This window comes from Hyalella azteca, unplaced genomic scaffold, assembly GCF_000764305.2.
Source record: "Hyalella azteca isolate HAZT.00-mixed unplaced genomic scaffold, Hazt_2.0.2 contig7580, whole genome shotgun sequence".
NCBI lineage: Eukaryota > Metazoa > Arthropoda > Malacostraca > Amphipoda > Hyalellidae > Hyalella > Hyalella azteca.
In genome coordinates, this window is record NW_025937702.1 from 1 (window position 1) to 12,942 (window position 12,942).

General features: G+C 40.4%; 1 protein-coding gene and 1 long non-coding RNA gene across 2 annotated transcripts; one reads left to right on the plus strand and one right to left on the minus strand.

Annotated features, from left to right (window-relative positions):
- Positions 1 to 903: 903 nt before the first annotated feature.
- Positions 904 to 2,892, plus strand: LOC108676736 (CLIP domain-containing serine protease B15-like). Its single transcript, XM_018164867.2, has 2 exons — positions 904 to 1,132; positions 2,145 to 2,892. The coding sequence occupies exons 1-2, from the start codon at positions 1,085 to 1,087 to the stop codon at positions 2,349 to 2,351; spliced, it is 255 nt and encodes an 84-aa protein (XP_018020356.1). The 5' UTR covers positions 904 to 1,084; the 3' UTR covers positions 2,352 to 2,892.
- Positions 2,893 to 4,226: 1,334 nt separating this feature from the next.
- LOC125178165 lies at positions 4,227 to 5,346 on the minus strand. The gene is made up of 3 exons (XR_007156810.1): positions 5,111 to 5,346; positions 4,728 to 4,863; positions 4,227 to 4,425 (listed from the first exon to the last, which is right to left on the minus strand). It is a non-coding gene; the product is annotated as an uncharacterized LOC125178165 (long non-coding RNA).
- Between the last annotated feature and the right edge of the window lie 7,596 nt (positions 5,347 to 12,942).

The window sequence follows — 12,942 nt, forward strand, 5'->3', positions numbered from 1 at the left end:
CAGCGCTAAAACAGCGCAGAGTACCGTCTCTGCCGAGCTGCTAGAATTTTGTCTCTGTATCAGCCATGGCGCAGCGCAGTTTTAGGGATAGATGGCCGGTTATAGTTTCACGGCTCCATCCTGCTAAAGCGCGACCAGCCCGGCTAAACCCGGCGCCGGTCTCGGCTCAAAATTTTAACTGGGCATCGCCTCGGTTTTGTTCTGAAGTAGAAAAGAAAAATACTCTTAAATTGCTGCTTATAAAGAAATATAAATAACTAATTAGCGAAATAATCGAGTTATAATTGGCAAGAATGATTCAATAGTTAAATGAGATAATTACCTTAAATGAAAAATCCATTTAAGAGGCTGCAGCCAAGTAATTGAGCCGATTTTAAGTTAGTAAGGAAGATTAGTCCAGTGACTGTTTAATTTAACGCATGCGGTTAATTGGAATTGATAAGAGTTGCTGAGAAGCAACTAAGATTTTAATTTGAACACACTGGACTAATGAAAATAATAAGAGAATGGCATGCAAATGATGGAGGTTGATGATATAAGAGGAAATTTAATGATTTAATAGAGGCAAGATTCGCTGGCAAAACCGGCGGCTATCAAGGCTCGTCTCCTTTTTAGATCAAAGGTACGGAGCGAAGTAAACTCTTTCTTCACTTTAAGAAAGATGGAAATTTTAAATATAAATTCTAACATTTCAAAATCTCTACTAAATTAAATTTCTAATAGTAGGAAACAAGCTAGCCTAAGATTTACTTAAATTCGTCACGAATTTCAATTCTCCAGTCTAAGTTACATCAGAAATTTTCATAAAACTACATGCCAAAATAGCTTTGCAAATACCTACCTAACATTGCCCAGGGTTTTAACCCCCATTCTCTGCTTAATTTTAAATTCTCTAGTTACCCATATGCCAAATCTGTTTATTCCCACAGCGTTCATACAACCAATTTGCATTCCGGCTGATTTTGACCCGAAAACCCGGACTGCGTCGGATGTCAACCCGCTGGCTTCGGCGACAGGCTAGGGGAAGACGGAGAAGCTTGACTCCTCCCCAGTGCTGCAGGAGATCAAACTCCCCCTGGTGGACATGCAGCGCTGCAACGCCTCCTACGCGGGCATCCTAAATGATAAACAGGTGAGGGCAGTGCAAGCAATCACTCGGGTATTGTACCATCCGCGACCAATTATCCTCTATGATATCACCGCACTAACTTTAAACTAAGGGCAGGGTGGCCCGGTTCTTTTAGTTCAGTATACCAGGATTGGAACAGTTAATTGCGAGTTCAATCCAAGCTTCCTTAGACATTTATGGTCAAAATCGGCGAGGAGGCTAGGCTGTTAAGAATCGGCAACAGGCCAACATTACCTAATCAACTCAGACACCGCAATATCATTTATTAGTGCGGCGAAGTTTGAGAACAAGGTATTCGCGACCATCGTGTGATATCTTGCTCTGACCCCAGACAAGGCAGTTGCTTCTATCGATTGTGTAGTTTTTTCCAAATGATATCTGAGCCAGCATGAATTTTGGGGCTACGAGTGCCTTTCAGGTGTCCGAGGAATTGCAACGGTTGGCTGGAATTAATTGGATTCGGCCGACCGCTGACCACCCCTTATTACTGACCGCTAGGTTACATGCTATAGCAGCCTCGTGCGGTGCCAGCTGAGCAATTTGCCAGCTGAGTCGGTGTTTCCCCATTCCATCCCCACGCCTTCATCAGAAGTCTTAGTATTCGGGATTTTCACTCCACGTGTGAAGATGCGTACATTTAATTAGTTTCTTGTAACAAATATAAGGAGGCTGATCAAGAATGCAGAGTATTCCAATAAGTGGAGAAAATAAGTAAAACCAATCGACATCAGCAAAAAATTATGGAGAAGTAGCACAATTCCTGGTAATTAATATGCAAAGTGTCTTGAAATCTTTCTTCATCATAACTCTTTTGGATCCAAATTTTTTTATTATTGCAACTGCCCACTGACAACAAATAGATAAGCATATAAAAATATTCAGATTGATATCTAATTTACGAGTTAAGTTTAAGTGAACCTACTTAAATGAAGAGATCCCATAGGAACCAGGCAAGCCGGTCCGAGGCACTCGATATTCCCCTTAACATCATCAACCCTGCCCTTCTTTCTTCCAGATATGCGCTGGGGGAGTGAAGGGGGAGGACTCGTGCGAAGGAGACAGCGGGGGTCCTTTAGTGACCACGAGCAAGGACGGGGACAAGCACCTCCTCATAGGACTCACGTCCTTCGGTGGTATCCTATGTGGCGGACACAACAGCTACGCAGTCTACACGGCCGTCCACAAGTACCGGGACTGGATCATCCAGACCCTCGCGGTATAGGATCTTGGGTGAGACCCTGGGTGTCCAAAGGGTACTAGGATTTACCTAAGACATGTGGTCAGACCCTGGGTGACTAATTTCTTTGGTTTAACGCAGGATTATTGTCAGATGTCATACACTAGATGTTCAGGGTATCAAGTTTACCTTAGGAAGCTCAAAAATTTAGCAGTTTGCCATGCCGGGGGTTGAGTTCAGGTGCTCAGGCAGCTGGTACAATAGAATGATCATCGGCATTAGCAGCAGGTACAGTGGTCTATAAATTGTATTTAGAACTGGTACAATAGCTTTGCAGCAGGACAGTATTTTACAGGATAACTAAATTTATGCAGGTTTAGGGTTTGAACGGAAAGATTAGCGAAACTGAAATAGTTTATAAATGTGCTTCACGAATGTAACAAACATAAAATCCTACAGGATCTGAGTATAACCTTCACTGGTTATTCGGATATAGCAGTATAGATCTAATAAACAATTTCCTGTAGTAAAGTATCATAGAAATGATACAGTATCAACATAATAACGTGGATAATGAAACCACAAAGATGACAATACTATTTAATGGATAAGTCCTAGGTAAATTTGAACCCTATTTTCAGTCCCCCTCACACTACAATAAAATTACACCATTCCCGTGCGTTTTAATGCCCCCTTAACTACACTGTTGTCGTGGATAAATAAATGAATATTTTCAGTCCTTATCCGGCATCAGAATTTCAGTCCTGGATTAAGGATTATAGGAGACGGATTGATTAAGGATCACGTCCGGCAAGTTCCACATAAGGGTAACTTAAATCAAGAACTCAGGTTTAGCAATACTTTGAAATAAATGAGCATTTACTTAGTCACCCCTCCTTCCACTGATATTTTACTCAGGTTAGGAATCATGGGGCCATACTTTCACAACTCGCTAAGTTAACGTAAGTACTTACGCTCTATTTTCTCGTCTATGATTGGTGGATTTTGCTTGAAAGGCCGTCAATGATTGGCTGATGAACTTGCGACCTCTTAACTTTTTTTTTGAAAGTATAGGCCCTGGTCACATATTCCGTTCAATCAGAAAAATCAATGGATCAAATTGTTCAAATTTTCACACGCTTTCATACTCACAATCAAATCAGAGAGCGGATGTAGCACTGATACGTCCTCTTGCCAGGCCAAACTGAGTCAATATGACACACATAAGTGTACCAATATTCGGGTTCACTTCTGAAAAAACTTTAAAGGAATAAGCCTCATTTATTCCTTTGAAATAAAATAAATCTCTGCCAGCCGTTAAAAAAAGTATACATGCCGTCAGTTTTCGTTTGTTTTCGTAAATTCGTTCCTCTAGTTTCGTTCACTAATCGTTTCGATACATCATCGTTTCCTAGCGTTTCTCGCATGGCTTTAAACCGATAGCCAGTGATAGGGAGTTATTATTATATTATATATACGTATTATGTACATTTTAAATATATATCATATTATTTTTAGGATTTATCCTTATATTATTTATTTTATAATATTATATTTCATTCAGTGACCATTTCACGTACTTTATCCTACACCGAGTATCGCTTCAGAAGCCTGCCATTATCTCCATTTCAACGGACCACATCCTGTAGGATTCCACCACGCCTGACTTTACTATAGTTTACCACTTAAACCCCCGGAAAATCTTGTATGTGTTTTTCCCATAGAATTTCCATTAACCGCTGCGAAAAATTCCCAGTAAATCCACTGTACATGTATGGGTCATGTAGTCCAAGTAGCTACACTCTTTCCGCTTGTATATAATATGTGTAACAATACGAATTTATGTATACATATATATATTTTGTAATATATATATATATATATACCCATATAGCGACACACTTTCATCTCGATGCACTGACACACCCTTATGCCAGGCCAAACTGGGTCAGGATGACCCGCACAAGGCAAAAAGTGCATCGCTATCTGGACAAAGTTGCGCTGAGTGTATGGAGACTTGCGCTGAGTGACTAAAGCGTCACCAGTCCGTCCACGAGGCTCGACACCTCGCATTTACTGATGGAACGACAGCGCTGCTCTGCGTGCATCAATGACGGTCCTGAGAGGGAAAATATGGAATGAATACAATCAACATCTGTTTTAATCATCAACCCATAAGATTATCTAAATATTGAAACAGAACCAACTCTACAGTTCACTGGCATATTTTAATACAGATCTGAGCTGACTTTCAGTGAAGTGTCGATAAATTGGTGACATTTTTGACAATGTGCAGAATATAATCCAAGAAAGATTCTTCTAACTTTAAATTAAAATTAAGACAGCTTGCCAAAGACGAAAAGAGCATGGGCCGTATGGCCTCTTTCATGGAAAGCTCAAATGAAGAGTCAGCTCCTTTACCTTTACTTCTAATGAATCCAGTCACAAGTCAAAGTATATGGCAATGATGATGCCGAGAAGTGTAGTAGGTACTGCAATACTTCTTGTAGGGGATCTTCTGCCTCCACTTCCATGTCTGGCTCTGCAGGTGATTCAGCTGGAAAATAATTGTTGTGTTGTAAATTATGCTAACTCTAATGCCACAGTACAAAATTTGTTATTTAATTGAGAAATTATTAAACTAATTACCTACTGTTATAGAGAGGTTTAATTCAGCAAGCATTGCTAGAAAATCTAATCATAATACAATACACATAAGTTTTCATTTAAAGCATATTCTATGGATAGAGCATTGCAGAAAAATAATATAGAAACTTCAATTGTACATGGTAATCAATACTCACTTAATTGTTTAAGAAGACTCTTCCAGGCTCTTGGATGGCTTTCAGCACTTCTAATGTCTGGACTTTCAGGCAGAAATGCTGCTGGGCGCTTCTTAATTTGAGCCTAGGTACATTTCTTTGTCATTATGGATCATTCCTTGATGATTTTTTAAGTAAAATTTAAAAATTATTTGCCTAATTAACAAATTTTCTTAATTGGTTCATTTTGAAATTGAAATCAGGGATAAATGACAGTAACATCAGTGATTCTGTGGCTAGTAATGAAACAATAAAATGTTATAACGTAAATCAACAATGCAGACATGTGATGAGATGCATCAAATGCAGGTTTTTATTCAAGAAAGGAATTGTCCTCAAATGAGGTACTTGAGAAACTGGAGAGCTGGGCTAATTCAGATCAATAAAATGATGCTAATGTGTTTTTGATTTGATTGGGAGAACAAAAATGATGGAATTAATATTATTTGTGAAACAGCAATATATATACAAAGCAAATATTATTACAGTCTTCTACAGATGAACTTGTGGCAGTGAAGAACTAAACAGAATTTTTAAAAAGTAACTTAACTTGCTTGATGGATTTTTGTTTGCATGAATTTCATTTGCCAAAACTTCAGCAATTATTACACACACAATTTGCATCTTATCCTCACAATTATCCCATTGCTCATTTCTAGATATTTCTACTCTAGTATTTTAAATACTGGAATCATATATTAGGTCAACACGTAGGATGCTCTTAAACAAACTGAATCCACCCTTCCATTTTGTGCAGCATTCAGCATTTTTACCCTATCAGTTGTATCATGCTAAATTTGCTATTATTATTAACAATGAAGATTTATTTTGGAATAATAATTTAGATAAATACCAACTCTTAATTGTTCAGAGCTTTGAGTTCTTGTGTATTATCAATTGGCCCACCACCCCTACCTGAGACATTGAAGAAGAGAGGCTATTTCAGTCAAATATGTTGTTGAATGTACCTATTTCTTCATCAATAATAACAAATTAATTTTTTAATAATCAACTAGTCTTTTAATAAAGCAATAACACATTTAGTCAATATATAAAGCACTACATTTTTCAGGCACAAAAAAGCTCGGCTGAAAGTAGCTTTTTGTGACTGAATAAAGTATTGCTTTATTTACTAGTGACTAAATAAGGTATTCATTTATTAAAAGACTAGTTGATTAGTGAATAAGTAATTTTTTATTAATAATATGGCAATACATTCAACACTTTTAAAAATGACTGAAGTAGCCTCTCTCATTCTTTGTCTCAGCCTCAGGTAGGGCCCTAGCTGGAAAATTGGGCAATAGCCACCCGTGAATTGGACAATAACGCCTGTGAATTTGGCCAATTTTGCCCATCCCTGTGGCATTTTCCTATCTTCTTTGGTGGGAACAAGGAAAAACGGCTTACTTTTTTCAGCAGCTTTTTAAAATCCACTGTGAAACAATTATGTTTGCCTGCAATTTTGGAAACTTCTGACCAATATTCCAAATTGGGGTAGGGCTGGTGGGCCGATTGATGGTACATCAAAAGTGAAAGCTCTGAACAACTAAAAGAAAATATTAATGCAAATTATTATTCCTAACTGATTCTTTATTTCACTAATATTAGTAATTTTAGCATGTTATTATGATGAGAATAATAGGGTAACAATACTAAATCTCAACTTATTGAAGAGTGGACAAAATTTGTTTCAGGTCAGCCAAGTTGCCAATATTGTCACACAACCTGTGATTTTAATTTCAACCTGTTCACAGAATTTATAGTAACAAAGCAGAAATATTTAGAAATTGGTGATGGGCTAACAATGGTGATAAGATTCAAACTTTAAGTTGTGCACTAATCTGTTGAAGTTTTGGCATATAAAATTGACTTAAACAAACATATTAACCAAGTTAAGGTAGTTAGTTCACTGGTCAACTGTAAAAGAGACCAAATCAGAGTGGAACTCTAGGGTAGACGAGCCATCTATATTTCAAGAAGCTGGCTCACTTGTTTAACCATAATCACAATGTCAGTAAGGTTTTAAAGGGAAGCTTCAGTTGCAAAAATTCCAATACAATATGATATTCGGACCTGCTCATTTATTACCTCTCACAAAACTACTTTGTGAGCAATGTAAATAGTCAGAGACAAATCGTCACTACAGTAAACTGACTAAAGTCACCATTCGCCCGGGCCGCGCCGACGCACCGCTCCCTAGTCCCTAACCCTACTGCACCTAACTCAACAAAGCCCTCAATAAAACTATTCGAATACCACAAGAATAGAAGCACTATATCCTAAAAAAAGTATCAAAATTTAATAAATAACAGGTTGTTTCTCCTATACCTCGTTGCAAAGCATCACTGGCTGGCTCTAGTCTACACTTGGTACAGAGTTCAGCAGTCGACTGATCGAACCAACGCAACTCAAAGTATCAACACTCAAAGTATAGGAGAATAAACATGAGCAACTCAACTGAATAACACACGATACGTAATCATTTTTATAAAAATCACAGCCAAAGACAAAAAATAGTACAAACCAACAAAAATGAATTGAATAAATTTAGCTCCTAAGCGATATCTTCCACTCAAGATGGCGTCTAGGTATTAACTCGACTGATGACCGTGGCGCCATCTATAGTCTAACAAACCACGGTAAATTACCGAGTGACCAGATTACGGTTGATGAGCGTCGAAAAATAACGTTTGTTGCTCATTTTTCGCCCGTTTTTTCTAACAGTGTGGAGCGAACTTGACGAAACTGACTGGAGAGAAGAGTTTCACGATATGAATGCAGAGGAAACTTACATGAAACTTTGTGAGAAATTAGCACAGGTATGTGTGCGTCATACCCCGGGAAAAACGGGACCCAAAGTCCGCAGCATTCCGGGAGACCGACGAATCCTTATGAGAAAACGCACATGTTTGAATAAGCAAATAGCTGAGTCCACTAGTGATCTGAGGAGACAGAGACTAGTAGATTTACACAATGAAATTGAACTCAGGTTGCAGGAATCGCATAGGATAGAAGAACAAGCTGCCGAGGAACGAGTAGTGGAGGTAATCAGAGAAAACCCGAAGTACTTTTTCAAATACGCCCAGTCCAAGGCTAAAATAAAGACGCCAGTGGGTCCGCTGAAGGATAACGATGCCCTTGTTGGAGATGACAAGGGTATGTGTGAGTTACTGGGATCCCAATTAGAATCAGTGTTCAGCAACCCTCGCTACACAAGGGAGGAGAACGAAATCGAAGTTCTCCAGGAACTACCAGGAGGAAGGGGGTTGGAGAATATTGAGTTTGGGCCAGAAGATATGGGAATAACATCAAAGAATTGGCGACGTTTTCAGCACCAGGACCCGACGGAATTCCGGCAGTGCTGTTGAAGAAGTGTGTTGGAGCACTGAAGGTGCCGCTCACAATGCTCTGGGAAGCCTCGATGATGGAGGGAATTATTCCTGAGGGCCTAAAAGACTGATAACGCCAATCCACAAAGGAGGTGCGATGGATAGACCTCAAAATTACAGACCTGTGACCTTGACCTCACATGTGATCAAGGTTTTTGAGAAGGTAGTGGTCAGGAGGCTTGTCCGGTATAAGGAAGAGGCTGACCTGTTTAATAACGGACAACATGGTTTCCGGCGTAATCGTTCCTGTTTGTCACAGTTACTGGAGCAGCATCACCGTCTAGTGGCCCAGCTGGAAGAGGGAGCTGGCGTGTACGTGATATACCTAGACTTTGCTAAAGCTTTTGACAAAGTTGACCATGGGGTGCTCTTTAGAAAGCTGAGGCTGTTGGGGGTAGGAGGAAGCCTGTTCAGGTGGATCCACAACTTCCTTACAGATAGAGTACAAGCTGTCGCAATTGGAAACTCGAAATCGAGAGAAGCGAAGGTGAAAAGCGTAGTCCTGGAGGGCTCAGTGCTTGGACCGATCCTCTTCCTCATCCACATTGCCGACATAGACTCGGAACTCACCCACGCATCTACATCATCATTTGCGGACGATACAAGAGTGGTGATGAATATCACAGATGACCTAGACTGCGAGAGATTACAGGATGATCTATCGTCAATCTACCATTGGGCCCTAGTGAACAATATGCAGTTCAACGGCACCAAATTCGAAGTAATGAGATACAGAGTCCGCACAGAGATCGGGATGCCACATCGCTACTTGGCATCAGATGGCACAGAAATCGAGGAGAAGCAACTAGTTAGAGATCACGGAGTGTTGATGAGTACTGAAGCCACGTTCGATGCCCATATCGAGGAAATAGTCGCGCGCAGCCGGCAACGGATGGGGTGGATATGGCGGACATTTCGAACGAGGGAAGCAGCACCAATGATTACACTCTTCAGAGCCCTCGTGCTCCCCAATCTTGAGTATTGCTGCCAACTTTTGGTCGCCACTCAAGCCGGGTGCGTGCGAAAACTGGAGGCAATTCAGCGGACCTTCACGTGTAGGATCAGCGGCATGAGGGAGCTGAACCTGAACTACTGGGGAAGGTTGAAACACCTGGAACTGTACTCACTGGAGAGAAGAAGAGAAAGGTATATCATACTGTACACTTGGAAGATGATAAACGGACTAGCTCCCAACTTAGAGAGTGAGACCTCCAAAATAATGACATATTACAACGAAAGAAGGGGGAGACTGTGCAGGATTCCCCCATTTAATAACCGAGCCACGGCCAGAGTACAGACTCTTCGTGAGGGATCACTGTCCGTGGTAGGACCGAGGCTCTTTAATGTCTTGCCAAAAGCGCTGAGAGAAAGGGAGCTCACCCTTGCAACATTCAAGAGACGACTGGACAAGTGGTTGAGAAAGATCCCGGATTGCCCAGTAATGGGAAACTACCATCAGCAAGTGACAAGCAACAGCATCTTGCATCAGCTGGCCCAAAGGAGGGCAAATAGACGAAACACGTCCAACGTTACATCCGACGACGACTCGGAGATGGAGGACGACGAAGGAGGCGCATCAGCGTGACCGTGGACTACGACGTCCTAAACTCATCACAAGGTCACAAGGAATGTTTTGATAATGCCAAAATTATGGTGTACTTACGTAACACGTAATTTTTTGTCGTAAGTACAAAAAGTAACAGAGTTTTGATAATACGGCCCCAGGAGGATATTCTAGGAAAGAGACACAAAAGTAAATCAATACTGTCATTCCATATATATTTTGAATCAATTTTGTGAAAAATGATTAAACAATTGAAATGTATCTAAATTAGTTATTCATGAAAATTTTGTCGCGTATTTTTGCTAATATTAGGTTGCGATAAAATTTTGTTAGCATGCTGATTGTAGGAAATTCCTCAATTACATAAAACTTTTGCGGTCGGAGACTACTTTGTATGTTAGTTAGAGATAAGAATTTAGACATTTATACGTGGTAATAATTGCAATGCTCCTCGTCGTTTCTATCTCATTGAACTGAGTTTTAGTGCAGCGTTCAATGACGCGCCAATAACTTCCCTCCATAGGAATTCTGCTACACATAAGCAAATTCAATATTAATACGATCAGCCTGATCACTGAACGGTTTATCAAATCGTAAGAGTTCGCAGCTATGGTATGAATTAAACTGTAATCAGCAAATGCACCTTTCCTCTGTAAATAAACTCGCAAAAAGCACGTAATTCAGCAGGTCGGCAACGATCTTAGATGCGAGTGACGAGTTACGCGAGGTGAGGAAGTAGGGTTGGCCACCAAGCCTGTTTGTGATCGATTAGCGTGGAATTTCTTACATCTGTAGAGGAATAATACACATACGTACGCATGACCAATATTGACGTTGACACATTTACACAACACGCATCCCAACATAGAGGGGACAAGCGAATGTAAGGATGGTAGTACAACATGGAGGGTACAGACCAACATGAAGAGAACAGACCAAAATGATGGGGAGGTGACAGGATGGACCGTTTTATTCAAGTCAAATATGGAAGGTAAAGCCCAGCGCCATTTTTTGTCACAGTGATAACAATCTTTAGTCATTGGATTCGTGCATCACAGACAATGACCTAAGCTAATGCTTAATATAACCTTGTTGTCATACTTTCCTTAAACCAATTCCCTTCTCGCTTAAGTCAAACATTTAGATCCTAAGTTCTATCTTAGCCTTCACATGTACTAAGGGAAGATTCCGTACACTCATCTCTTATCGGCCAGTGGAAGCTCCATCATAAATATTTTAGTTGATTATAGAAAGAAATTTTTTGTTATGGATTAATCTGCACTTTCACAGAAAGTTTAATTGAGTAAACTAAATAATAGTTTCGCTAACATTCATACTAGCGCTCATAACAAAGGTCATACCTCATTCTGTGCTAGATTCTGAGTTAAAAATGCAAGCCCATAAAAAACTTTATTCACAATTTCTCATACGAATACATTTTCTCACACAAGTATTCAACCTACGTACCTACATCAATTTTAGCAATTATTTTCTACACATCAATGCTGTAATTTTTGTGTGGTAAGTGTGCGTCAATATTCCGGCGCCAATGTGGTAGTGGTTAGCAGTGCAATTTTTTGGTCCAATGTTGAGGCAGCAAGAACTCGCATGCGCACCAGCATGGCGATGTGCAGCCAAAAATATCGACGAGGAATATTGCAATAATATATCGAAGAATCTATTTATCATTTCCCTGGGCTATATTACATAAATGATTGATATCATTTGGTGGTCCACCGAGTACACTACAAGTCAACAAATCGATGTGACTCATCTCAAGACATCAAATGTTTGTAGATGTGATAATGATAGTGTTACGCAAAGTCATTCATGCACAACCCAAATTTCAGCTCCTCCATTTCCTCTTTATTGTATTTTGTAGTGAATGGTTTGTCTTTGATTAATATCCATGAAGTCACATAACTTCAACATACGCTTGTTCACGAAAGGAAATGGCTCATTTCAAACGAAGCTATCAACGTCGTTTAGAATAAACAAGCCATTCAATAGTGCTACTGGCCACTTACCGACAATAGAGAGCCGGCTACAACCCTATCAAAATTTTTAGTTGGTGGCGAGTCTGAATTAGGAACCGCCTAGGACTCGGACCGAACGTAAATCAACTTCTCTATGTCCGCTTTTCGGTCTACATTCCGGTCCCCGAATCAAACAGCTACCAGAGCCTGGTGAGGGGACTGAGGGGATTCTGCCAACTCTTGCCCTACTCTCAGGCGACTATAAAGTCGGCCAGGAGGTTCTGACTAGTCGCTGATTGCGATCAGTTGGCCAACTGACCCAGAATAACTTTGCGCCGAGTGTAGTGACTATTCGGCCAAAGCCTAGGCGGTCCCCGAATTTTGTTAGGGAATAAAAGGAGGTGATTCCCTGTCAAAATTTACGCGCAGCTATCCTTCCGATTTCGGTTGCGACTCTTGGATTAGAGATGAATCAGATGCGAAATGGCCGCCTCTTCTATTTAGCCGCCAAATAGGAGCTATTTTGAGTAGTTTCGTGGAAAAAAATATAAGGGTCAAATGACACACGAAATCAGTGGCTGGTCAGACCACCATTGGCTTACCCTGCTCAGTAGCTGGCACGAGTTTTCAACGCGAGCGTGCTTAGAAGTTCCCGCCATGTGGGGGTGTGTGGGGGTCTACCTCCCGCACCCCCCATCCGGACAGTGCATTAGCCGTTGCAGCAGCCAGCAAGTAAGGCGCCAGTTTAGAACTAACCGTGAATCAGTACGTAGTGAAGAATGCTCAATGCTTATCGAAAAGCTATTGGCTATAGTTTTGTTTCCTTCAGAGAGCTTTAAACAATTTGATGGTAAATACCATTGCACTTGTAGACATTTAACAGGA